Here is a 27433-nt window from a genome sequence, read left to right as displayed (position 1 = left end):
TACATACAGCACACAACCCAAAGCAAAATTAAATATTTTGAAAATCATTTTTTTCCCCTCTCCTTATCCTAACACCTCCAGGAAACTCACTGCTGCAGTATGAAGCCCTGTCCCATGCCACCAGCACCATTTTACCCAGGCTGCAGGGCACTGTGTGGCAAGGATGACTGGGGAGGGGTGCAACAGCAGAGAAGTTAGATTTGCAGTCTGAAAGGGGAAACATGAAAATCAGCCTTCAGAGAGGGCTGTTAGAGCTTGATGAAGAAAAGAGGACTTTCCTAACCCTCACTGGGGGATGTAGCTAAACATTAAGCCCAACAACCCAGCTTCTAACTTGCAGTTGGTGAAAGCGTTGGAGAGAAGAGATGCAATGCATCACTACTCCAACTTTCAAGGGAGCTTGCTACTCTCAAAAACAGGCCTTCGCAAATCCGGTATGCTGTCCCAGCAAGTAATTGCTGCTAACAACTAAAACAGGAGCTGGAGCAGGAGCTGGGAAGCATGCACCTCCTGGGGCTGCACATATGGAACAGATCTCATTCCAGAAATAAGCTACAAGCTCTGTGTGTATTTACAGTTCGGAATGCAGTTCCCCAGAGGCACAAGAGAGAACCAAATAAGACCATCGTCTGTTTCACCCACCCTTGTTCCCCTGGGACAGTACCACAGCTGCTCCCGCTTGTAGCACCCCAGGCCTCCTGCTTGAGAGCAGGAGGCATAGCAGCCCCCCAAACACACTCAGTGGGGCTCCTTATTCTGATTTATGCTCCATACTAACACGGTTTTGGAGGAAGATGAGCCACAGCGGGAACTAATGTAAGGAAGACAACTTGGTGAGCAGACATATCATGGTGTCTATACCAGCGCATCTCCTCCCAGAGCACAGAGAGATTTGGATGCCACGAGTCTTTCACCACCACTGGCTTTTGACCTTTATTATGCAACCAGCATCACCTACTGAGGGAGGGAGGTTACACATCTTGCTTTTTACCATCCGCTTTTACCCCCTTTCTTCTTCTTCTGCTGTTGTTTCTTCTTGGTGGCTGGGGCACCAGCAGGTTTCTGGTGCCTGGGAGGGATGACGTTGCTTGCAGCCGATACAGCTGCAGCACTGCCGGGCCGAGGGGAGGTAGGTGGGCTGCTGGCAGTCCTGCTGGCATCCCTACAGGGAGGACATGAGATAAACACACCGCATGGGTTCACAAACACCTGCAAGATATGGCACTGTAGCAACAGCTGGGCAGGAAGCTGAGAGCAAAAGCTTAGCTATCATATAAAACAGCATTACAACACCACCATGGATGTGAGAGCACTCAAGCAAGGAGATCTTGCTCATCTTAAATGAGCTTCAGCGTACACAGAAGGGTTGATGGATGATGGGAACTTGTCTCAAAGGACAGGCAATCACCTTCTAACTGATGCTCATCAGACAGCAGAAATCCCAACAACAAAAGCAAGGCTTTCAACTTCTGAACAGACAGTTGACACTCATGCAAATGCAAGAAAACCCTTTTAGGGCCCCCAGATACGCAGTTGCAGACCAACATCTTTTTCTCCTTAATGACAAAGGCACCTTTGTGCCAGCTCTCTATGCAAACACTGCTCAAACTAACAGTACCACAAAAGGCTTTTCACGCTTCCACTCTGAGAGACAGCTGTATAAAGAAGAGCTGTATCATCCACAACTATCAGTTCCCTATGTTGCTATTATTTTAAACGTACTTCCTTCTCCCAGATGCTAGTAAGTCACCAGCTTGCTGTGAGGACTCATACATAAAGGAAAACCCTGATTCCAGCTCAAACCAAGATCAGGTTAGAGGGTTGTATAGTATTTTCCCAAATAATGGCTAACGGTTCTCCAGTAACCAAAAGATAAAAGCAAATAGGTTGAGAGGGGGCATGCAAAATTCATCTAGTCTTCAAAGCTAAGAAAAGCACATTAAAAGACTTCTGGGATTTTATTTGCACCTTGGCACCTTCAAGCATGCCTACCATATCATTTTGGTTCCCAGTTAATTACAAGGAACTTCTGGAAGAGCACCTGGTAGAAGGTTCAAGTGACAAACTGCAGCTTCAGTTGTGCTACCCAGGGCTGGTGAGGCGACAGAGCCACAGGAAAGCACAAAGCCACACTTCCGAGCCACCCAGGAGTCATTCCCCACACCAAACCCAGCAATAGGTACTTACAGTTCAGAGGAACCAGCTGTGGTTGAACCCTGAGTTCCTTTGCCAACCTGATCCTTCTTCTTCCCCTTCTTCCGTCCACGATAGTAGGAACGTTCTCGCATTGGAAGCCACCGCTCAGGGTCAGGAGTTACCTTGGGGTCATAGTTCTTGGGCAGCTTTCCTGCAGAATAGCCAGTGCCAGGAAGAGAGATGGGGGTCAACACGCTAGAGAGGCGTCAACAAGGGACACACAGGGGTTGTCAGCAGAGAGGAAGTACACAGACCCCAGCAAGCCACAACACATTACATTGCAAGTGTCCTGTCAGGGAGCTGCCCTCACTTCTGTGGAGAGACGCCCCGCACAGGATGAGCGATCAGTCACGAACACCTCAGTTCACTAGTCCCAGCAAAGGGCTCCAGCTCCCAGGGAGCTCAAGGTTAGCTACCAGAAGAAACAATCTGGCCAGCTCCCTGGATCTGTGCCTTACCAACGTCTAGGAAGTACAACTTACCTTTCTTCTTCTTCTTCTTTTTCTTCACCTCCCCTTGTCTGAAAAGCAAGCAGGGAAACAGCCACTGTGACACAGCAGAGAAATCAACCAAAAGCTAGTTCTGGAAGAAGCTAAACCATCCCCATTTCTCCAAAAACTTGGTCTGCTGCTATCCGAAGCTCCTTGCAGTTACACAACAGGCTCCCCTTCCACCAGCACGTCTGCTACACCAATACCCCTACCACATCAGGTGTGGCTCTCGTGCCATCCCAAAGAATGACTGTGCCAGAGCCAAAGCAGCACGCTACCCTTGCTCTTTCTGCTGGTTGTCTCCAGTGAGCTTCCCAGCTTTCTTCCGAACATAAGTCGCTCCATGGGAGTTCTCCAGGGCATCAACATCTACCTTCAGTGACATGGTGTCCGAGGAAGGCAAATGTTTGCTGAGACTGCAAAGGAAGAGTTCAGGGATGCAAACCACAACAGGTAACATGCAACTGGCAAGCAGCAACCAAAGATAAACACCCATCTTTGTTCAGGTACCAAAAGAAAACGTCAGCTTGAACAAATTCAGCCTGATGGCAATATACCAGGCAGACCTACAGGGCCAGCCCCAGCTCCCTGCCCAACCTGGAGTGAGCTGCTTAATTGCCCTCTGCCTCATTTTTCCCTTCTTTGAGGTGGGGGACAGAAGCAGCAACTTACTCTGAAAGCTGTTCTAGATGGCAAAAGCTGTATGGGAACCTGACACTTTGGGTCAGGGAGAGTTTAGCCATATTCTGTTGGGCACAGTTCTGCATTACTACCACAGGTCCAAGACGGCAGCAGAAAAGATGGAGAAGCTCCTATTTTTGGTTCCTCATAGTCTTAAATTATCACATCTCAGAGAGGAGGCCAAAGACAAAATGGTCGTGGAATTTCACAGTAATCACACCAGTTAGAAAATAAAGCAGCTCCAGAAATCTTGGCCTGGATACCCAACTGGAGATGTTCCTTGCCTTTCTTCAGGTGAGAACGAGTCCAAGTTCCCCACACAACTGAAATCCAAGGAAGCAATGCCCAAATGCCTTGGCACCAAAAGGATACACTTTAGCTTTTTCAGGGTCCACAAGGGAGTAGGCAGAGATGAGCTGTGCCAGAGTGTGCACGTCTTTCGGGTTTTGCCTTTGGAGAAGAAAAAAAAACGAAGGATCAAGTCATACACTCATCCCAAAGCCTGGTATCACCACCTGTTGCATGCTACCAGAGCACGGCTACTATCTGTGGGGACAGGTATGCCAGTCTGTGGTCTCCTACAGAGACCATCACCAAACATCACTGATGCAGAGAGAGGAGCAGATGATATCACACTATCACAAAGCAGGCAGTGAAAGACAAAACCCCCTGAAGTTCCAGTTGCAAAGGCAAATTAACAGAACTCCCTCATATCCCACCAAGTGAATTAAAAAAAATGAAAACTTAGACAGCCATGGTTTATGCAGCACTAGAAAAAAAACACGTGTCCCAGTCACCTAAGTAACCTTCACTGCACGTAAGAGTCCTCCTGGACAAGTCAATCAGGTTTTCAAGTGAACATGAGCTACAGACCAAATGAATGATCCCCTGCCTTCACAAACACGGCTTTGCATTGGAACCTCTGCACAAAAGCAACTCTATAGGAGGGCTGCTAGTGAACCAACATTGTCAAAAACAACCTGGCACCAGGCAGCTTGCAGAGGTCTGTGGGCAGACCTCCCTGTTCAGCAACCACACAACTCACTTCCAGAGCTCCTCCAAGTCGCTGATTGCTTCCTTCTTCCTGCCATGCTTTAATTTGAAGTTAGCAGCTTCCCTTATCAGTGACAGATGAACAGGAGACTCTGGCTGAAAGACAGAGCAGCTGTAATTAGGTCTTTAATTTCACAACATGGAGCCCAGCTCTAGCTGGCTTTAATGCCCCAGAGACCTGGCCAGGGAGAACTGAGTTAGCACCGTCATACAGAAAGACGACCATCTTTGCACTCTAGAACGTGAGGCAAGACTGTGTGGGATGAGGCAGCTTGCTCATTGATCCACAGTGCTTTCTAATCAGAGAGGAGGCCTGACTGCTACATTTGGGCACCCATAGCTCCTGCTCTCCTAATCTGACAGGAAAAGCAAGGATCTGCTTCTCCTTCTTTGCAACACATCTAAAATAATACAGCAGTGATAAAACAAATGCTTACAAAACAGGAGCTCGTAGCTCTCCAAAACCCCAGCTGGATGAACTGCTGAGGCTGTGCATCAGTGGGAAAAGCTGAGCTTGGACTACCTAGAAAAGACTATGTTAGCTCCTCAGGACTGACTTGCCTGGAATTGCTGATACCACTGGATAGCCTGTGTGAAGACCTCGATGGCACTGTCTATGTCTTCTTCATGACTATACATTGTCACCAACGCAGACACCTGCAAACGTTCAAGAGCAGCTTACAACAGATCCTCACACAAGCTTTCTGTACACAGAGAGTCAGCATTTAATTCACAAGATTTCCTCAAGACAGAGTCAATGTGAGCTTTTTGCTCTGTCCCTAAAAAGCAGCTACGGTGACAGGCAGGATACCCAGGCAAGACCTTCCTACTTAAGTCCCTCCCAAAGAAATGTCACCGACAATCCTTCTCTTACAGTACAAGCTTAGGACTGCATTCACAGAAAAATTTGTCTTGGCACTTCCTTTGCTTGCCACTGCACACAGTTTCACTAGAAACTTTTTTTTCTCCCCCAATCTCTACCCCGATAGCCATGAAAAAAAATCAGTGCTGAAGAAATGAGGGACAGACACCCTAAACACAACCAGAGGTGACCCAGAGCAAGGAGTTTTACTTACCATACCAGGCTTGTGCTGCAGTTCCTCTATGCTCCTCAGAATCATACAGGCTTTGGTGACACTGCCTGTAAGAGAGGGAAGGACATGCCCTTAGTGCCACGCTGACACTTCATCCTGGCTGCTGGACAGGGCAAGGGACTAGCCTGTGAACTTCCACTACTTCCTGCCAAAAGTAAACAATGGGGACAAAACAATCCCCTCCTTAAAACTATCTCCCTCATTTCCAGGAATGAAGGACACACCTTCACACAGGGGACCCCCTTCCTGCCCTTGCCACATCCTACAGGGGATCAGGAGCAACCTTTTGCAAACAAGTTCTGACTTTACGCAGGAATGTTACCATCAAGAAGCCCCAACTATGCTCCCAAGACACCCCTTGCCCCAAAACAGCTTCAGCCCTCTCATTCACAAAGATTGCGGGTAGCTCTGCGAGGGATCTGTGGAGCCTTAACATCCAGGCACTAAGCTATAAGGTCTATCCTGCCATAGCTCTCTCTATAGAATACCTGACTGAAAGCATCTCTGCTCTGCACCTACCACAAGAGTGACTGCAGCAGAAATTGCCCTAAAGCCCATTTCCCCCCAAGCCTTAAACCATTATTACGTATTGGCAGTTTCCCAAGAAGGGAAGACACTGGATACCTTGAGCAATTTTTAGCTGGGCCATCGTCAGTTTGATCTCAGCTGCGTTGGCAGGGTGCTGCTCTGCAAAGTCCTGGGAATCAGAGGATAGAACAACTCAGCACGTGCATGGGCACCAGGCTGCTGCTCTGGTGGAACTGGACCTCATGCTCAGTCCCAGGAAGCTGTCAAGAGCCAAGGAAAGCTTTCCAGTACATGCAGGCTTCAGCATGCAGCAGACAAGGACCCCAAACTGTGCCAGCGACCCAGTGTCCTCTCAGATTTCAATCCCAGGCCGCTCATTCCTTCCAAAAGGAGGCTGTTGTAAACTGCTTGTGACTAGAGCCACAGAGCCCACTGCTTACCCTAGAAGAAGTTTTCTAACAAATATCAGAGGTGCAAAGGAACTATCTCCCTTTAAAAGCAGCATGGCTCATTTGGGTATAAATGCTTTCCAGAGGCATTAAACTAAACCATAATAAGCACAGTCAGATATCCCTGGGTATTTAAATGAGACAAAACAAAGGGTAAGAGCGTGCAAGAGAACACACAGAACAAGTTTAAAGGGAGCAAGACCAAAGGAGTACTTCTCTTAACTTACCTGCAGAAGCCCTATGGCCTTGGCATGCTGCTTCTCACGACACAGCTGGGCAGCCTGGATGAGCACAGGGAGCAGATGCTCAGGGCTCTGTGACTGCAGGCTTGCTGACAGCTTGCGGCACTGATCCGCCTGAGGAGTGGGAAGAGAATATACTTTGCTCAACCTCTGCAAGCACCTAATTTAGGACTAACCTACCAGTTATACCTTAGATCAGCTGCTAGCAATGGCTTCCCTGAAATAGGTACAGAGAGCCGAGAACAAAACCTCTTAGTAGCAGTTCAGATGCATCTAAGAACCCCACAAACCCATTCCATCTCATCCTAGTCATCTCCACGTTGTACTCCCTACAGCAACGCTCAAGTCACCACACAACAGGCTCTTCTATTTTTTAGGGATTTTTCCCCACCTACGTGCCTAAGCCAAGTGGTTGTATCTCCTACTGGCTGCACATCATTTTTGCCTAGTCAAACTCCTCTGGAGGGTGCTAAGTCTGTAGTCAACTACTTCAGATCAGTTTCTCCTACCTGGTTAGTGTACATTGCCAGCAAAGCTTTGTTGAATTCAATCGCCTGGAGCTGTTTCTTGGAGAGTTTATGCTCAACACCTTCCGCATTGGTCAGCTTGACCTTTTTCTTTGAGTCAAAAACGTTTTGGTCCTGGGGGGAAAAAAAATAAAAAAAATCACACAGCATGATTTCAATATATTACTTCAACAAGAGAAGTTCTCTGGGTCTGTGATTTAACTACTGTTTAGGAAAAAGTCTTCCCCGATTATCCCCCTCTTTTCACAGAAACAGAGGACTTGAGTAGCCACGAGGAAGGGCCACGCTGAAAGGAGCAAGGTAATTCTTTACCTTGTTAATTGTGATGATGTTATTTGCAATGACAGCAAGTAGTCCTACATCTGTTGGCCTGCAGATAAAAAAAAGGAGAAAACACACTGCTATTAACCAGTGGTCTCTCTACAGATGGAAGAATGAATACCAGTTTTAGAAAAGCTCCTACTTCAACTTGATTATTTGATTGTAGAGCTGTAGGGCATCCTCTGTACGACCCTGCAGTTGCATGATATACGCCATCTGACCGTGAATAATGGCCAGTTCAGCCTCGATGTCCTCCTCAGTCACGTCCTGAAGGAAAATCAAGGGAAAAAAAAGCTGCAATCTGAAGTCTCTTTCCCTTGTTTCAGCATTCTGCAGGCAAATGTTTATGAGCTGTCTTGAGTAGCATTAGCAACAAAGAACCCCAGCCACTACACGTGAAGCCACAGCACAAATACAAGCACATCTGGGTTGAACCACGAGAAAAGAAAGCTCCACCTGCTACTCTAAGTCTGAAGATACCCTTAGTTTACGCACTGAATTTACCCCTCTGCTTGAGCCAACCAGTGGCTGCAAGCCACCTATGTTTCCCATCACCCAGTCAGCATGTTCACCCATAGCACGCATAGGTCACGGGGAGGTTCCAGACAACCTGTAACTATCCCGCCTCGACCAGCACGTGCAACCGTGCAAGAAGCACAGCAGCAACTTGTGGTGTTACACTTCTGCAACAACCACGATTGCTGCTGCTCCAGCCTCACCAGCTGGTACCAGCAGCAGTGGCGTGTCTTGCTGGGTAATACCACGTTAGCAGCAATGGCTGTCATCTGGCTATTTTATTTTTTTTTTTACATTTTATGACCACACCCTCATTCATGCTGGTGAAAAGTAAACACTTTCCAGAACAACATCAACAACTTACAGTGTCTTCTGAGAGTGACTGGCGACACAGCTCTAGAAGCAAAAACAAATGGAAGAACAGAATTTAGAACGCTTAGGGGAAAAAAACAGCCTAGAAGCACGTGGGAGCACATACTGTTTTCACGTATCCCTTGCAGATACTGATCCTGAAACTTCCGCATCACTAGAAAAGCTTTCAGTACAAGTATCAGTCACTTCTTAACTTTCTCATGTATCTCACCAAAACACAGAATCATACAGCTTGGGTTGGAAGGGACCTTAAAGACTATCCAGTTCCAACACCCCATTCCCCCCGCCGTGGGCAGGGATGTCACCCACTAGATCAAGTTGCCCAGGGCCTCGTCCAACCTGGCCTTGAACACCTCCAGGGATGGGGCATCCACAACCTCTCTGGGCAACCTGTGCCAGTGCCTCACCACCCTCTGAGTGAAGAATTTCCTCCGAACATCTAATCTAAATCTCCCCTCTTTTAAGTACTGAGAAGCTGCAATGAGGTCTCCCCAGAGCCTTCTCTCTTTCAGGCTGAACATCCCCAGCTCTCTCAGCCCCTCTTCAAAGGGGAGGTGCTCCAGCCCTCTAATCAACTTTGTGGCCCTCCTCTGGACCTTCTCTAACAGCCCCACATCCTTCTTGTGCTGGGGGCACCAAACCTGGACTCTGTACTCCAAGTGGGGCCTCACAAGGTCAGAGAAAAGGTGGACAATCGCCTCCCTCCACCTGCTGGCCACTCCCCTGCTGATGCAGCCCAGGATGCAGTTGGCCTTCTAGCCTACAAGCGCGCACTGCTGGCTCGTGTTGAGCTTTTCATCCACCAGAACCCCCAAGTCCTTCTCTGCAGGGCTGGTCTCAACGAGTTGTTCTCCCAGTCTGTGCTCATGTCTGGGATTGCCCCAGCCCATGTGCAGCACCCTGCACTTGGACTTGTTGAACCTCTTGTGGTTCCATGGGCCCACTTTTCCAGCCTGTCCAGGTCCCTCTGGATGGCATCCCTTCCTTCTGGTCTATCAGCTGCACCGCCCAGCTTGGTGTCATCTGCAAACTTGCTGAGGGTGCACTCGATCTCACTGTCTATGTCATTGATGAAGATATTAAACAGTACTGGTCCCAGGACAGACCCCTGAGGGACAGCACTCGTCACCAGCCTCCACCTGGACAAGAGCCACTGACCACCACTCTCTGGGTTAGGCCTTCAAGCCAGCTCCTTATCCACCGAACGGTCCAGCCTTCAAACCAACCACTTGTTTTCCTCTCCAAAGGACTACCATAAACAGCACATTGATTCACTAACTCCCCCAAAATTACACATGCTCAAAACAGTTGTAAGGGGGAGCTGCTATTCTATCATCAAAATGAGGATAGAACTGACATTCATGTGCAAGAACAAACAGATTGGAAAGAAAAATATTTTTTTCCTCAGCGTTTTATATATATATATATATACACACACACACAAATATGCATACAGACTAATAAAACCAGGAGTTAGAATAGATTAAACATTTTCAAGAAGAAATCACATTCACGTGTGCTTCCCACTTCAAAAAAAAACTGCTGAAGGGATTCCACCCCAATCAGGGGGCTGGAAAAGAGCCAGGAGATGCTACATGCAGTGCGGCTCTGGAAGAGAGCTGCAGAAGAACGCTTCTACAAAAACACCACTTCTGCCCAGAATCACCTGGACACCTACAAAAAATTCTGCTCTTGATCAGTTTTTAAATTGACAGTCCAAACCTCTTTCTCTCTGTTTAAGTGTGTCAAGAGAGCAAGTAACTACTTCTATCACACACAGCTTCTCACACCTCACCGTGATTTTACCTTCTGCTTTCCGTAGTTTCTTCATGGCTTCGTTCAGCTTTCCTTGCCCGATCAACGCGCATGCGCTGTTATAACACAGCTCGTAAGTAGTTTCTCGAAGGCCCAGATCCTCCTAGCATGAAAAACAGACATATCACAGCATAAACAGTAACTATCTATACAGATTCGATAGGCTGCAGACACAAGCTATAGTCTTCACATACATTCCTTGCAAAATAAGTTTTCTACAGAAACCTATACTTTAGAGGCAATTTTCAAAGGGGCTACAACCGGCAGATTTTAAGTCACAGTGCAAAGGATCTTCCTTCATACTGCACAGTGAAGTCAGACACAATCAACGAGGCAGCAACTGAACTCCAGCCTGAACCTGGGGACTGCTTATGCTGCTGGAAGAGGATGAGTAAGAACCACTACCCTAGAGAACTAGGAAGAGGATCCGAAACACTGAACAGAAAATTGAGCGTGCCATGCACATCTCCAAAACAAAGACTTCTGAAAAACAAGAACATCACTATCTGCATTACTCATTAACAAAAATATTCCCAGTCATGACAGGGTGGTCTAGGCGGTTAGCTTTACCCTGGACAAGAGCATAATGAGACAGAGGAAAATGTTACTTGTCACAGGTGTTCTGCTTAATGCAGGCTCAGGGAAATGCACCCACTCTACCGTGTCATCTACTAACAAGGTTCTTAGAAATCAAAGATGAAGTATAACTTGTTAGCCCGATGAACAATAACTGCATTTATTCCTCTAGAGGAGAAAACACTAGATGATCTTGAATATACACAGAAGTCATTAAGAGTCAGAAATGCATTTCCATCCTTTAGAGATCTAAGACTCCAGATCCTTTGTTCCCTGGCTGCCACTCTTACACGCATACAAGCACACACTTACTGGCATCACTCTCTCCCACGTGCTTTGTGCTGCCACAACCGCAGAGAGGTTGGTTTTTCTCTCTTCCTCATACTCATCCTGGGAGTTGCGTATGAGATCCCGGTATGCAACCAGACAGTCATCGTAACGCTCCAACCTGTACAGCTGAGAACAGGAGGGGGTTAGCCTTCAGAACAGCATTTCCCTGCCTTTTTTTATGCCAGTAACTGCAGCCTCCTTTCTCCCTCCTCATGGATCGACAGAAGCACAGCATCATATACTTTAGGCTGAGCATTACTAACGTTTGCATCTACCCGTATGGGCAAATTCTATTTGCTAGGACTCAAGCAATAAGAGCAGATATACATAAAGGCTGCAGAGTTGTAACTCCTGAAGGAGCTTCTTTAGAAGCAGCATTTTATAAGCTTTTGTTCTCAGACAGCCTTTTTTCAAATTAATCAATCTCTCTACAAGAAAAGAGAAATGACCAGCCTTTCATGCAACTGAGAGAAGACAGCCAAAAACTGTCTTCACAAAACTGTTCTGATCAACCTGGGAGAAACAGCTCTTCTGCTTCGCCTCTAATGCCTGAGACATCAGGTCCCACAAACCATTCCTGGACAACTATCTGATGGCAAAGATTAAGAGGGCTTAATCACAAAAAAAAAATTGATCAGTCAACCTCCACCCTTCATTCTCTCAGCTTTTAAAACCAGATCAGGCCAGACCCAGGAAGGGAGAGGGAGTCACGAATGTAGTGCTTCGGCTCAGTGGCAGTCAGAAAATTAGTCTGTCTTCTACAGACAGCTGAGGCTTCGCGCAAACTGGAGCAGCTGGAAAATGTACCCCTCCATACCTTTAAGACAGAGAAGGTAATTCTGTCTCCACAGTTGCCCCACATTAAAGTCAAGGCATCCATACGAAACTGCCACCAGGAAGAAAAGCTTGTAATTACCACTTGTCCATAGAGCTCCTTCAGTTTGTCCGTCTGCTGACTGGCGCTCTGAATGGTCTTGAGAGCATTTTCGATACGATTCAACCTGTATTCACAGTAGGCCTTCTCGAAGGCAATAACATCACTGCAATGACAAGACAAAGGCTGATAGCAGACACGGAGTCTTCATTCAACAGCATTCACCCACCTGAACACACTTGCAGCCCTAATTGGGCACTGTTCCCAAACAGCCAAGCACCAGAGGTGAGCGCATGATCCCAGATTACTGAATAATTCATCTGTCAAGTGCTGTAACTATCTTTAACCTACACGGTATCCACCAGAGAAGAAATACTAAAACTTCATCTTAAAGATGAGCCTTCTTTTTTTCTGGTGTCTCCTGACGCGCCATTTCAAATCAGATGTTTACAGTCAGCAGTTCCCCAGACCTCCTACTGGTGATGTGAAACAAGTTTAAAGGCAAAACAACAGCAAGCTTCATTATGCGACTCCTTCCCTAGGAGAAGGCATATCACTACAGCAGAAGATTGTCACTGCAAACTGTCAGAGACACATAATCTACTCCCACAGAGAGAGAAAGGAAGTGGTATAAAGCACAGCTCCTCCTAGCTGTTAGATATTAAGCTAACAGTAACCTATTTTGAAATATCAGCACAGTGCAATTGCAGCAAAAGTGTTTGCTGATGTCAGCATAAAATCAGCTTCAAAGCCAAGCTCACAGCAGCAGGGAAATATCATCAAGCAAGCAGAGCCTTGAGTGCTCTGCTCCAGCTATCCCCTGAGCTACCGCTTAAGCCAAAAGAAAATTAATCAGCAATTCCCTCAGTTCATCACTAGTGCCACAAATGCAGCGACAGACACTTGTGATCAGCCATTTCTCTCCCTATTTAAAATGATCTCAGCCCAGCTGAGTATTAGGGGAGTCTGAAAAAAAAAAAAACACGAAAAAAACACAAATGGCTTTAAGAATTAAAACAAATGAGTGGGACAATGAGTGAAAAAATAAGTAAAGGACAAGACAACTTCAGGACAGAACAAGAACCACCACCTTCCCCGCTATGCAGGACAGAGAGACACACAGTACTGCCAAGCTGAAGAGAAAACTTGAAGCCAGTTACATTCAGAGAAATTTCTCCTGTCCCCATCACATACTAAAAAACAAGCTACAAACTTAAATTAAACCCCTTTCATCCCAGGAAAGAAGGAGTTTGTGAACAAGGTAATAATATTTATTATCTTATATAAACATGGAAGAGCTTCATTGCTCTGATACTAAAAGGCACTCCTCTGGGACGTTTCTTAACAATAGCATCTGAAATACAAAAATGTTGCTGCCAGGCAGTTCTTGGGTAGCAATTTTTATCTTAGTCATTGCACTAAGAGCATCTTTACTAGGAAGAGAATTAAATCTACTTAGTGACTTAAAAGGGAATACAGAAGTTTGACTTGTTCTAAAACACAAGTTGTCTTCAAGGTCCTGATTTTTGCTAACACGCACAAACCATTTGCACCACCTCAAAAGCTGAATACTATCAGGCTGGCAAAGAAAAGGTCCCTGCGGAGCAGTATGATGAGAAAGCCATGCAAAGCTAACAGCTTGCTCCCACTGGCAAGGGCTTCTCCTGCCTCTCTTCACTCCCATGAAATATGTCTTCTTCCCTTGTCCCAGCTACGGAACTCACCCATGTCAACAAGGATAATTTGTCTTTTTTCTAGTTTTCAGCTACCTCCACGACCAATCTCTTCAACAGAAAAAGCAAGCCATTAGCCTGTCTCAAACCGATCAAGACCATCTCTCACACCCATAGCAAATCAGTGTCTCACTGAGAACCCCAGTTCCAACGGCTCTGAGCACCTCCTGCTCTTGATTTTGCTGTCAATCAGTCCTTCCAGCTGAAGCAGCTTCTCAGGGACTTACAGTTTCATGTCTTGTAGGCCACAGCAAGACACAACTCACCTGGACAATACTTTACTGTGGGTGTTGATTACGCTGAGGGCTTCCTTGAAACTCCCGTTCTGGATAAGACACACCACTTTACAATGAAGTGCAGTCACATCGTCTTTGCTAATCTGCAGTACTGGAAAATAAAACAGTTTAAACACGATGATTTCACTCGTTATCAGACACATTAGTGCTTTATAAGAGACATACATTGTTAAAGTTGGAAAAAAAAATCTTTAAAGAAAACAGTCACATCATTTTAAATGGGTCCTGGCAGGGCTTGCCTTGGTTCAGACCATGAACGAAATCCTGCTAATGTAAAAGAATCTGGTGTAAACACTGAACTTACTGGAAATGACCGCTCTGCTAATATGCCTGGAACAGAGCTGCACCGAAGGAGCTGCGCGCACCTGAACAAACCTTTCATTGGCACTTCGCTTCCAGACAGAAGACACGGTGCCAAAACCTGTCTCGGCGCCACATAAAGCACACGCAGGAAGAAAAGCGCCTGACGTAGAAGAACAGCACGACTCTAGACAAGCACACGTTTTACATACTAACACTTCCTGCCAGAAAAAAAAAAAAAGACACAGAGAAAGACCGAGGAGAAATTCTGACGATTTTATTACGTGACCCCAAATCTCAGACCTACCCGGGCAGGACACGGGACCTTCAGCCCCCCCCCACCCGGCTCCTCACCCCCTCCTAGCCCAACGACACCCCCTGAGGAGCCCCACCGGGCACCGGCCGCGCGCCTGAGGGCGCCATGGCGGCGGCACTCACTTTTGTTAACGGACTTGAGGGCGCGGGCGAAGTCGCCGTTCTGCCCGCAGCGGTTCACCTCGCTCCACAGCGCTGCCGCCGCCGCCGCCGCCGCGGTGGCCGCCTTGGTCGCCGCCGCCATCTTGTCAGCGGGAGCCCTCCGCCCTGCCCTCGGAAGAGGAAGGGCCCTGAGGCCGCCCCGCCACGTCCCGGGGGCGGCACCGGGGCCCCGCCGCGCTCCGCCCCGCAGCCGCGGGCAGGGCCGGGCCTCGGCCGCCTCGCTCGGGGAGCGGGGGGGCGGTCGGTCCCGGGTTAGGGGGGGTTACGGCTTACGGTTCCCCTCCCTTCCTCCGTCTGCCAACGGCTTCCAGGTGCCAGGAGCGCGGGGGCTGGCTCCAAATTTCGTAAAGAACGCGTTTGAACAAAAATATACATAAATACCAGCCCTGTCTTGGTATAATAGCCACACACGCCAACCAGACCCTTAGAAAATGGTATTGCCCATAATCTGAGGTAAATGAAGCAAGCGCACTGAAGGACTGACTTGAATGACCTTGTGACATCTCTCCCCAACAGGAACAACAATCATATTAAATGAACAAAATAATACTTTAAACAAAGTACTCTTTTATTAGAGTATTTTTGATTAAACGTACAGAACTGGGATTGCTATTTAAAATTTTTATTGTTCAAAATTCTCTTCTATAGGATGGCAATGTTGTCTCAATGCCTATTACACGGAAAGTTCATACCTCCCAAGTGTCTAGCTCAAACCAGAGCCACACTGCGTGTGCTTGGTGTGCAAGGGAAAGAATGTAACACTGTAACGCAATTAACATACATAGCCAATGCATACACGCGCAGTTCAGTGTCCTGGTGTTTCAGAGTAGCATCAAATTGAGAAGTAGGCTAGCAGCACAGGAGTTGGGGAGCAAGGGATGGGGACCAACTACCACAGCTTCGGACCACAAAAAAAAAAAAAATGAGCTGGTAACAGATTCAGATTTGTACGAGTCTTCATTGTTCTTCCTTCACAAGGGCAAAGAGCGCAAATGTAACCATTGGTTTAGAAAATCTTCTGAAGAATCCATCATTTTGGGGCTAGGGGTGCAGACATCTCACTGAAAACCATCATGAAATGAGCAGCTCTACAGCTCTTAGGCATCTTTGAACGATCGCAGACAAGTTTGGTGAAGCACTTAGGGCTGAAATGCTACCTACTGGCTTCTGCACTATGGTCTTGACAACCATTTGTTCCTCTACCAGTGTGGATAATGTTGAGTTCTTATTTTATGCACAGGAGGACATTAATGAAGCAGCACTTGTAGGTAACTACACCCCCACTGCCCCATAAGTTCCATAAGCACATCACGTAAGTAGCTACTATTACTGTCTGACTTCAAATATTCAAGCTTTGTGTTTCATTTACATCTGTGCACAAACATTACAGCTAAGGCCTGATATTGTGCCTTTTCATACCACTCCACTGTTAAGTAAGATCTTAGCAATCACCACCTTTTAATTATGCACAGTACATTTTTTAAATTAAACACCTCTTTTAAAGAAGTGAGTAAAAATGTAGTCTAGAGGTTTATCACTGTATGTGGTACAGCCAAACCTGCTTAACTGGCCCTCATCAGCTATTTCACAATGGAATGTCTAATGACAGATTTCTTTAAATGAAAAATACAGACAATTGAGAGGTATGCAGAAATGACTGAAATATTTGAAGCTATATGTGTAAACTTACAGAACACAAGTCTACAGTTACAGACAAAACATTAAATCTTATTAACCCATAGTGCATAAGAACTTAAAAACAGTCAGTGAAATCAGTTCAGCCAGTGACTTCCAAAAAAGTCATGGCTCAACTGCATTGTGCAAAGGAAAAAAAAGGGGTGGAGGGAATCATTCTTAGGCAAGTTTAACATGGTTTTAATCTACATTTGAAAAGCTTTATTCTATTTATGTATAAAATAAATTAAAAAGGGGAATGAGGAAAAAGTTTCGTACATGCTTCAAATTAACTCAGACCAGTAGTTCCATAAGTGAACATTTTACCCTCTTTGTGGTAAAAAGTTGACATAAAAGCTCAAAACCATACAATACTTATAAATACAGTTCAAAAAAAGATTTTAAAAATGGAATTTAAACATCATTTTTCTCTTCCCCTACAACGCAATTTGGTTTTGTATGTCATAGCATCAACACATTTACAGAGAATTTGAATGTCACATCCACACAAAATTTGATAAGGAAGCAGGTAAAAGTGCTAACAGTGCTTAAATTCAGGATTTTTCCCAAATAACTCTACCTGCTTCTCAGCCTTTTCCTTAACTGAAGGCTATCAACATTCATCACCCAGTTTTAGGTATGGGCAGAAGAAAAATCTGCTACTGGTACTCCCCCACCCTTGCCTCTGGTAAAATATAACTACAGTCTTTATATCTGGTAATTGACAATGGTGGTGTAGAATTGCTTATGTCAGTTCAGCTTGTATATAATCGCCATTTTAAAAAAAAGTTATTTTGAAGCACTGTATTAATGCTAAACAACAAAAAGACTTGAAATTTTCTTTGAAACCTTGTTTTTAACATTCTTGTTCCAGCTTTAAAGCTTTACATACACACTGAGCAGAACAAGAATGAAAATTTTAAACAAATACAGCACCTAAAAATATACCAAAGGTAAAAATGAAATCAACCATCTCTTCACTTCATAAAAACCTAGAAACCCATCAGGAAAACAGTAGTACATTCAGAATGAACAAGGAGGAAAAAAAGGAGTATCTAGAATACTCGAGAGGCTTGCTACACTACTTCTCTTATTGCCCATTCTCTCATTTGTATGCATGGCCACTGAACGACAAGATGTCTGTGATAGTTCTTTATCTTCCTTTCACCACTGCTGCCAGCTGAAGTCGTCATTGCTGCCAAAGACCAAGAAAAATCCTAGGATCGTAGCAAAGATGACTGTATTCCCCGTGAGAACAAGTGCACACGCGCCCCAGTAAATCTGCGAACAAGGGGAATTTAGTTAGATACATCCTGAGCTGAACAAGACAAAAAGTAATCTCTCGATGTCATGTTATAGACAAAGTTCAGCAACAGATACGCGATAAAAGAAGACAGTATCTCATTATTTGTTATGCTTGGAAGGCTGGTTAGGCTTACCCAAAAAGGCTTTGCCTAAAAATAGTCAGCCAAGCAGTACTGAAGTTTTTTTCTAGTCTAAGTGCTGGCTAGCAGGCACGGATGTTTTACTTAACATCCAGCAATAGTACAGTAAGGCTACGCAACAGCATCAAACATACGTGCAGTCCAGCTACGCTTGCCAGCCGTAGGAGTTTTTAAACAGACAGCCAAGGATGGAGGCCTTTAAAATGTCAGCAGATAACTAAGTTACAACAACAACAAAAAACAAAGGCGAATGTTTTCCAAGGAGACTAAGTGCATTAGTCAAAGGCTGAGAGGCATTCAAACTGACCATCTCAAATGTTCTTGCCTAAAGAGGTGTTATGAAAGTACACCCATTATTTTTTTTTTGATTTGGTATTCTTTGAAATTGAAATTCACACAAACAAGGTCATCTTTTACAGGATGTTAGTGGGAAGTCCTACACCAGGAAGGTTATAATGATAACTCAGAAGATTAAAAAAAAAACAAGATCACATGTCCTTCACAGCGAGTGCAAAAATTCACTGTTTATTCATACTTCTTTAACCCAACTATTCTACAAATTACCTTCAAGGTATGATGTAAACTTGTACATTTGATTACTTGCCTGTTAAGTTTTCATGCTATATTCTATCTCATTTTTTCTGTATCACACATAGGATCCTAGGATGTTAGGGTTTATTCCATGACCATGTAAGGCAATTGGCAAACATGACTTTTTGCCATGCTTCCATTGTTTTGTTTTTTTTTCCCCCCCCTGAAAGAATTCCTGTTCTGCTTCCACTGCAAGCATTTTAAGTATGTATTCATAAAAGTCACTTAATGCACGAGAGCTCTACCTTCAGTTTAAACAACAACAAGTTTTCTAGCAAAGAGTATTTTCAGAGATTGAAATAGTACTGACCAGTTCTGCTCTGGCAAACACTATAGGTAGCCCAAATGCTGAGACAACAATGCCTGTTGTAAGAAATATGGCTAGCTCCTTGCAGGCGTTACTTGTAGCATCTGTGTCATCTACTAATCTTCTTGCTATGCAGTATGGTATAGGAGAAAGGATGTAAAAAAACAGAACAAACAGTGGCCAGTACTGGCTGAAAAAGAAAGGAGAAGAAAAGTTAATTTACTTCCTGCTCTTCCTGAAAATCAATATAAGGTATTTTCTGCATCCAATATACACATTTGGAAAAGACAAGCCCAGGCAAAGCAAGCCCTTTACTTTGGAACAAGATGACATTAATCCAACCCACCATGTTTGTGAGCTGCTTCAGCAGAGACCTAGTTAAGAGGATGTTCATAAAGCAAGGCTTCGCTAAGCAAGCCGAAACCCAGCAGAAGATGATCTTAACTCTTAAATTTAACCTGTCGGCTTTACTCAAGAATTGCAGAGCTATCTTTGCGTAGTCCTCACCTCGTTTTGCCTGCAAGCTTTCAGTGCACACAGCACAAGAGTATTGCTCTCAGCTGATATTCAGGAGCCATGGAGCACCAAAACCTTTGATACGTTTTTTGTTTAATGTCAGTGCAATCAACGTTACAAAAATTACACCGCCGTACTTAGCCATGCTTTCCTACGTTGCTCGTGGCTTAATTAGACAAGATTCCTCAGGCACATTAAGGGAAAATTTGTTACGTTATCTGAAGGATGACTTTGCCGAGAGCCTCCCGGGTGGGTATGACCCAGCCTGGGGAGGTATCGGCAGGGAAACCCCGAGGTTGAACCCAACCCAAGCGTTACGTTACTTGTACTGGGGGAGGGCGCATCCCAGCATCAGGAACATCAGTCCGACCGCTCCCCCAAAGGACAGGCTGATCAGCGCTGTAAGGAAGCAAACCGAAAACAGATAAACGGCTGGAGACACGACACAGAACGCCGCCCGTAGGCTTCCAACGGGCACAACCGCACCTCCGCAGCCCCTCAGGGGCTTCCCCCCCCCCCGCCCCTCACGCGGGGTTCCCGCGCCGCGGTTGCCGTGGCAACGCCCCCCCCTCCCCGCGCACCTTTGATGCCGGCCATGGCCCGCGGAGCGCACCGGCGGAGCCCCAGCAGCCGCTTCCGGGAAAAGGCAGCGCGCATGCGCGGAGCGCGCCCCGCCCTTTCCCGGAAGTGAAGGCGCCGCGCGTTGCTAGGGCGAGGCTTCGCGGGAAGCGCGCAGTGCGCGTGCTCCCCGGCTGCTCCCCGCTCCTTCCGGCCGGGCGGCCAATGAGCAGCGCCGCGCGGACCCGGAAGAGCTCAGTTAGCGGGGAGCCGCCATGGCGGCCGGTGGTGCCGGGGCCGTGCTCCTGCTGCTCCTCCTCAGCGCTGCCGCCGGCCCCGCGCGGGGCTGGGCCCAGCCGGGTGAGGCCTGCGGAGCCGCTCCTGCGCCCGGGGAGGCCCTTCTGGGGAAGGGGGCGGGTTCCCGGTTGCCCCGTGGTTACGGTGGGCCTGCGCTCCGTGCTGATCGCCGTGCTTCTCGTTGCAGGCAGGGTTCTGCTGAGGGAGGTGCAGGCGCTCACTCTGCACAGGGGTCAGTACACCACGTCCCGGCGCACGGCGGCCGTCCCGCAGTTGCAGTGCACGGGAGGCAGCGCTGGGTGCTCCCGCGTCCCTGAGGTTGTTCAGTGTTACAACAAAGGCTGGGATGGGTACGACGTGCAGGTAAGTGTTTAAAGTTGGCGTTAAGCCTTAATGAAATAGTTCTCTTGCTGACTCGGTAGCTTCTGAAAGAGGAAAGGGTAATTCTTTATTCAGAGGGTGGTGAGGCGCTGGAACAGGTTGCCCAGAGAAGCTGTGGATGCCCCATCCCAGGAGGTGTTCAAGACCAGGCTGGATGGGGCTGTTGGCAACCTGATCTAGTGGGTGGCATCCCTGTCCATGGTAGGGGGTTTGGAACTGGATGATCGTTAGGGTCCCTTCCAACCTGAGCCATTCAGTGATTCATCATACTTAAAATAGAAATTACCATAGATATTTCAGCACTTCAGCTTTAACTTTTAAAACTTTTAGTTCAGATTTCTAGGGCTTCCTCTTGCACGTTAGTATTTTTGTCAGGTATTTCAAGACAGAGCTTTTTTATCTGTTACCTATGCTTCTGGCAATAGAATAAACAGGAATCCAAGCTGAAGCTTATTATTAAAATTGATACGGTATTGTAAAAGTATGGTCAAATTTGAATTGGCAGTGGGCACTGCTATCCTGAATTATTAATTTGGAAATTACTTCTTTTAAAGTATGTCAGTTACAGTTAGAGTTGACACCTAAATTCAGATACTTCAAAGAATTGTGAGACTGACAAATCTGTATATGTTCACCTACAGAATCGCAATCTGATTATTAAATATCACATATGAATTCCTTATCATGTCTGTCCCAATTGCTTTTCATATCTGAACACAAATATAATTGTGTGCATTGCTTTTCAGACTTCCATGGGCTATGTTTGTATCTGCTCTCCACTCTGCATTGGACAGGTGTTTATTAATGGTGCACTTCATTATGCAGAATACAGATTATTTTCAGAAATGTTATACCTAAATAAGGCATACTTGAAAAACCTGTTCAGAAAATCTCACAGAGTTGTAACTCTTCTTTGCTCTGAATGTTGAGATTATATTAACTTTTAAGTTTTTTTTAAATCATTCTAAGTTAATTCCAAAGTTCTAGTCCTTAGGATAGGAGAACTTAGAAATTCCTTATGCTCTGGCCTTTTAAATGATTTCTTGGCAATGATAGTTGCATTTCTGAGCATGTTTGGGAAAACAGAGAGGTATTCTCATCTCTGGAGAAGTAGCTGCTATTTTATATTGTGTTTATTTTTCCAGTGGCAGTGCAAAGCAGACTTGGAGAACACCTATCGCTTTGGACAAATTGAAGTGAGCTGTGAAGGCTATGATTATCCAGATGATCCTTACATCTTAAGAGGATCCTGTAGTTTGCTGTTCAGGTTAGAGCTGACTGAGGAAGGTGAAAGGAAAGTGAAGAACTCTGAAAGCTTCGGTTCTGGCTTTTATCAGACAAGGAAGGATTCTTCTGATTCTGGTGCCGGAGCAATTGTTATAATTGTTATTCTGGTTCTTGCTTTTGGAGTATACAAGCTCTTCCTCAGTAACCAGCAGCCTCAGCAGACGTCTGGTGATGGTGATGGATTCGCTCGTCCTTCCTGGCAGAATCATCAGGCACCTCCTCCTCCTGGTTTTAAGCCCAGCTTCACAGGTGGGGCTCCAAGCCATTATAATGCTAGCAAGCAAGCAGGATTGTACTGTGTTATATGCAATAGGTGCCTGTGGGACAGGCTTGAAACCAATACATCGTTAGGGTGTTATGTTTAACTGGCTGCAAACCTCCAGCCAACACTCAACTGCTATTTGTTCAAAAACAAAAATAAGAGCTCTGTTTCTCACTGGCTTTCAAGGCAGACTGAAGCAAACTGCTCTTTGAATCTGGGAAAATTCAACTTGCAGTGCTCTCCAAACATTGTTTTCATACCCTGTAGGATAGGATTGTAGCAGGGGAAGAGTAATTACTGTTATCTCTTCCAGATGAGATGAGATTGTAAAGGCAGAAACAAAGTAATGCCAAAGAAGCTCTCTGAAAAATCTACAGAAGGGTCTTTCAGGCAGTGTGTGCTTGTAGCCCAGAAAGCCAACTGTATCCTGGGCAACATCAAAAGAAGCGTGAAAACAGATGACTTTTCCATCACATAATGGATTGAAATAGATAGTCATAGTATGTAAGGCAAGGAAATGTTACTGATCTGCTGTCTGACCCACTCATTTAACCCTCTGTCTCTCTGGTGAGACAGAAGGGGTCCAATCAAGTATTAAATAGCAAGGATTAAATGTACTTGGTCAAAAGTTTATGCTTTAGTAATGTTAAAACAAACATTGGTTTCTTCCAGGCTTGCTCAAACCACTTGGCCAACAGGGGTTGCCAATCTAGTTCTTTCAGGTACCCTTGTGCAGGGCATTTGCAGCAGAAATGCTTCGTATGTACCTGCTGCAGAAGATTAGAAGGGTTGTGCTTCACTATTACTAGCTAGTGGCTATGCAAATTGATTTTGCTGTGGTTATTTCAGACTTTGGGAAGTTCTTTCATGCTGTGTGTGCACTAGTGACCTTGTGTGTGCATGCCACTTGCCTCTGGTATTACTGTGGCAGTTTCAGGGTTCTGTCCCACTGGGCACAGTCGAAACAGAATAAAGGGTTGCTTTATTATTTCTGTCCTGTTCCTTGTTGTTTACTTGCACAAATGTGCTTTTACTGGGGAGGAATCTGAAATCTAGCGGGAGTAGGACTTCGAAAATTTCTTCATTGATTCTGAAAACTGAAAAACTTAAAGCACGTAGGGATTAATTAGTATCTGCCTTCAGTTTTGACAGCAGAGGAAAGCGTGTCTCTGAGTGCATATGGCTTTGCATATTAAGAATGTATTTGTCTTTGAAATTCTGAATGGTAATAAAAAGCAGTGTAGTTCACTTATTGCTGTTAATATTTAATTTGCCTCATTTCAAATTCCCCTAGCATGCAGAATGTGTCCTGTGAAACTTGTTTAGCTGGTCTATCTTAATTAAATTAGACTTTTCCTCTGTTAGTGGTTTGACATCTTGAATGTTTACTTGGATTTTTCCACGAAGATTGCTTTCGGAGTTGGTGTTCAGCCATGGTGCTTTTGGACAAATGAGTTTGTTCATCTCCCTGATTAATGTAGTTCTTTACAGTAAATTAAGCATTATTTTGGATCCTGTATCAGCGTAGTTTAACAGGTGTATCATCCCAACGAGAGCTTCTTTCTCCCAAATCATTGAAAATGAAATTCAACATCAAATTACATGTAGAAGTCTGACTTAAACTGATGATTCAAGTTGAGATTTTTCTCCCATGCCATATTTCAGAGAGACTGTAACATTGCTTTCAGTTCTTGCCTTTTTATGCTTCCTTATGCGTTAAACCTGTGGTTGAGCTTATTTTTGTATCCCCGATTTTCTCTAGACCAGGAAGTTATTTTACTTTGGTTTTGCACCTTCTCTTAATTATAAATGGAAGACATCTGGTTCAGAGACAGAACCTCACGTTATTAGTTCAGATATAAAACCTGTGACTCTCCTCCCCCCAGTGCACTTTATTTGCTTTCATTTTTATCAAGGTATTTGTCAGTCTTAGTGACTCATGCATAATAACTGCAATCACACTGCAAAGTTTTTATCCTCTCTTCTGATACCAAGTACAAGACTAGAATTACCAGAAACAATATGGGGTAATGTTAGCTGCTAAACTGAGCCACTCTTACTCAAAACGAGCAGATGTTTTCAGTGAGGTCAGATGCAGTGTGTGTTAGTGATTGGGTCGCTGTTAAGTTTTATAATACTTTATGCCTTAGTCTGCCTGCTGTGTGACCTTGAGCAGATCAATTTTTCTTCAGTTCCTCTGTTATTTTTAATCTAAACTGCCTGCTTATAAAATCTGCAGGCAGGGACTCTGCACTGTTTTGGAAACATCAAGACTATGAGATGGGGTGGAAGCTAATTGCTAATGTAAAACTACTGTTCTTACTATTTGTTTCTATGTTTCTTCCTGCTTTTCAAACTGTGAGGCCTTTCAAGATAAACTTGATCAAGAATCTACTGAAATCCAGAGGAACACAGTGTCTAATTTTCCATTATGTTTAATGGGAGAATTTTGTTGCAACAGCTGGCTGGAGAATTAGGTGCCATTAACCAATGTGTTTTCCTTTTTCCATTTGGTTTAAGGAGGTGAGAGATCTGGGGCTTGGTCCAGTCATGAAAACAATTCAGGACCAGGATTTTGGACTGGATTAGGAGCAGGAGGCTTGCTAGGCTACTTGGCTGGCAGTCACAGGTAAAATATGCATACTGTCAGATTTTAAGTATTCAAGATTTCAGGGGGTATACCATATACTACGTTTATATTATTTGTAAATTTTCAGACTTGTCTCATTCAAGCTCTAAAACCCTCCTAGAACAACTTTGAAGTGCAATCTGTAACTCCAGCAGCGAAGATATTCTGAATGTCTTTTTCAGGGAGAAGAACTGGGAAGACTAAGGTTCTTCATTCTGCTCGAAGTACATACTCAGATCTGGCTTGGTGGCCTGCAAATTTAAAATGAGCATTTAAACAATCTCTCTACAGACTGCTTTAAAATACAGATTAAAATATTAGCTGTTTACAGATAGTTTTATGCTTGTCTTGTGTTAGTGTCATCTCTCTTAAATTTAGTATGGATGGCAGTTGCTCTTGTGTGATACTCAGTGCAGTCAAACTAAACAGCCTTTAATCTGCAGTCTCCTAATGTCCCATGTATGGAAATCCAAGAGTTGTGAGTTTTTTCAAAGGACTTGTAGGTCATAAGTTGCATTTTTGGAAAGACATAATACAAATGAAGCCGTTTCAGTGCTGGAGTAAATATCTACTGGTCATCTGATCATTGCCAAACACTTTTAAACTTTTAAAAATGCATCACTCTTAAGCTATTTAAGGGTGGAAATTGTTGCTGTCGTAGTCTTCACTAGAGAAAATATGACCTCTGCAGGGACTTCTCAGAGACCAAGCAGTTTCCTGTATTTGTCAAACAGCTGCACTTAAATATAAAGATCATCCTTGCTGTTAATTCTTTTAAATAGAGAAGCTTCTGTGTTTTGAAAAAAATGCCTGCTTACAGTTCTCCCTCAAATGCATTCCCCTTGTTGTTTGGAGTGGTAATACCATAATTATTCATAAGGTTACTAATGAAGTCTTCCTACTCTTTCTCTCAGCAGAGCACGGTCACAATCACATTTCAGTATGTGGACAGATCCCCCAGCTGCACCTCCAATGTATGGGCAGTCGAGCAATTCTACGCAAGGTAGCAGTACAGGAACAAGAACTGCTTCTGGTAAGGCACGAGACCTTTTAATCTCCTGAAACTCAAGAAATTTGGACCTGTCCAAAATGCATGGAATATTAGTTGAGGTTCAGCAAGTATTCCTGCCTTTATTTTGGCCAGGAATTGGGTACAGATGAGCGTGTAACCATATCTCTATTTCTTATGGAAACAGAGCACCGTTGCTGGGCTTGAAACTCCGTCACAGGCCTACAGGGAGCATGGTACCAACGAGTAGTGGGTTTTTCTTTATTGGCAAGGTTCATTATTTTAAGACTTTCCCCTTCATTGTGTGCTACACATGACCTTCTCTAGAAAATGTGCAAATGTGACTTCTTTGTAAAAAAAAAAAAAAAAAAACAACTATAAAGAACATTCTTCAGGCCAGTCAGTCCACAGCTGTTGCTTGACGTTGTACTTTATATTCAACTCATCTCACAAGTTTTAGACTTTAGAACTGGAGAGGGCCCAGTGGAAAGTACGTAATGGAGCTGAGCCTTTTTTCTTCTTCTTTGCAGGCTTTGGGGGCACAAAACGAAGATGAAATCCTTGACGCTACTACATCTAAGTTATTGAACTAAATTGTCTTTCTCTGTACTAGCCCCTTTTTTATTAGCAGTAGGCTTCAAAAGCAGTTGTGAAAAGAGGTGTAAAGAACTAGACAAAGAATCCCTCTCTTTCTCACGTGGAAATGTGGACCTTCACTCTGGTTTAGGGTATTGCAGGTGCTGGAACATCCACTGTTTCACCACAATGGCTTTTTCTCATAAGATACAAAATAAACTCATCCATGTGGAGAAGAACAATGTTACAGTTGCACATACTTGATGGATTAATGCAATAGTAGCCTCAGCAGATTTTCAGAGCAAGTGGTTTACTGTTCTGGGGTCAGTTTCATTTCACCCAGATTTTTTGTGGTTCTGGGTTTGGTTGGTTTGTTGTTTTGGTTTGTTTTTAGTGGTCCAGCATCTGAAATGCCTGATGTATAATGTACCTGATACCTAAGGGCTGCTGTTCTTTGAAACTACTGTTGTTTGTCTGTGTAGAATTCATGTGAATATTACTGTAGGTGCTGTCAGGCAGTCAGATGGGGTTTTCCATAGTGAAAAAGGGCAAAATCAAATATATATAGAGAATAACATTAATCTAATGTTTGTCTCTGTGCTGTGTGATGGTTGGAGACAAGACTTGCAGTTATGAGGCCACACCATGCTTTAGAGTTTATCCAAGTGGCCATGGAAATCTGTTTTTTATAAATTATGAAAAAATGCATAAGTAACTTGAAGTGAGACAAGATCATGTGTAATTTGGGCCTTTTTCTGGGGGACTAAGGTAATTTAAATAAAGATGTCTGCGGACACTTTGCCTGCATTGCCCTCTTCTTTTTACTGTGGGTGTTAGTAATGCTGTGAAAATGTCTGATACAGACTAGTTTAAATCTCAGCCCTTGACTTCTCTGCTTGATGACCTGTCCAGGACTCAATAAACCAAAAGTGATTGTTGTGAATGGAAATGGAACATTCTTAATCCAAAGCTGGTAGTATCTCTAGAGCGTATCAGGCCTTGAGACTAATCAGAGAGAGGAAATTCACTG

General features: G+C 44.7%; 3 protein-coding genes across 4 annotated transcripts; 1 reads left to right on the top strand and 2 right to left on the bottom strand.

Moving 5' to 3' along the window:
• Positions 1-906: 906 nt before the first annotated feature.
• Positions 907-15003, bottom strand: SRP72 (signal recognition particle 72). Its single transcript, XM_066996336.1, has 19 exons — positions 14833-15003; positions 14065-14185; positions 12108-12231; positions 11174-11317; positions 10277-10388; positions 8463-8494; positions 7725-7849; positions 7574-7631; positions 7244-7375; positions 6720-6848; positions 6140-6212; positions 5498-5562; positions 4979-5078; positions 4414-4513; positions 3741-3818; positions 2966-3103; positions 2679-2716; positions 2188-2347; positions 907-1162 (listed from the first exon to the last, which is right to left on the bottom strand). The coding sequence occupies exons 1-19, from the start codon at positions 14951-14953 to the stop codon at positions 988-990; spliced, it is 2025 nt and encodes a 674-aa protein (XP_066852437.1). The 5' UTR covers positions 14954-15003; the 3' UTR covers positions 907-987.
• Positions 15004-15418: 415 nt separating this feature from the next.
• Positions 15419-20142, bottom strand: LEPROTL1 (leptin receptor overlapping transcript like 1). Its single transcript, XM_048067768.2, has 4 exons — positions 19986-20142; positions 19728-19803; positions 18892-19078; positions 15419-17826 (listed from the first exon to the last, which is right to left on the bottom strand). Exons 1-4 carry the CDS (start codon positions 20059-20061, stop codon positions 17710-17712), a joined length of 456 nt encoding a protein of 151 aa, XP_047923725.2. The 5' UTR covers positions 20062-20142; the 3' UTR covers positions 15419-17709.
• Positions 20143-20163: 21 nt separating this feature from the next.
• Positions 20164-27210, top strand: SARAF (store-operated calcium entry associated regulatory factor). Of its 2 annotated transcripts, none has more exons than XM_048067763.2 (6): positions 20164-20322; positions 20447-20622; positions 21786-22176; positions 24710-24818; positions 25736-25851; positions 26358-27210. In XM_048067763.2, exons 1-6 carry the CDS (start codon positions 20238-20240, stop codon positions 26381-26383), a joined length of 903 nt encoding a protein of 300 aa, XP_047923720.2. In that variant the 5' UTR covers positions 20164-20237; the 3' UTR covers positions 26384-27210. The 2 variants fall into 2 exon arrangements, with proteins under 2 accessions (XP_047923720.2, XP_047923719.2); XM_048067762.2 differs by having other exon boundaries at positions 25733-25851.
• The last annotated feature ends 223 nt before the right edge of the window (positions 27211-27433 follow it).

This window comes from Anser cygnoides, chromosome 4, assembly GCF_040182565.1.
Source record: "Anser cygnoides isolate HZ-2024a breed goose chromosome 4, Taihu_goose_T2T_genome, whole genome shotgun sequence".
Classification (NCBI taxonomy): domain Eukaryota; kingdom Metazoa; phylum Chordata; class Aves; order Anseriformes; family Anatidae; genus Anser; species Anser cygnoides.
This window is presented reverse-complemented; position numbering and strand designations above follow the sequence as displayed.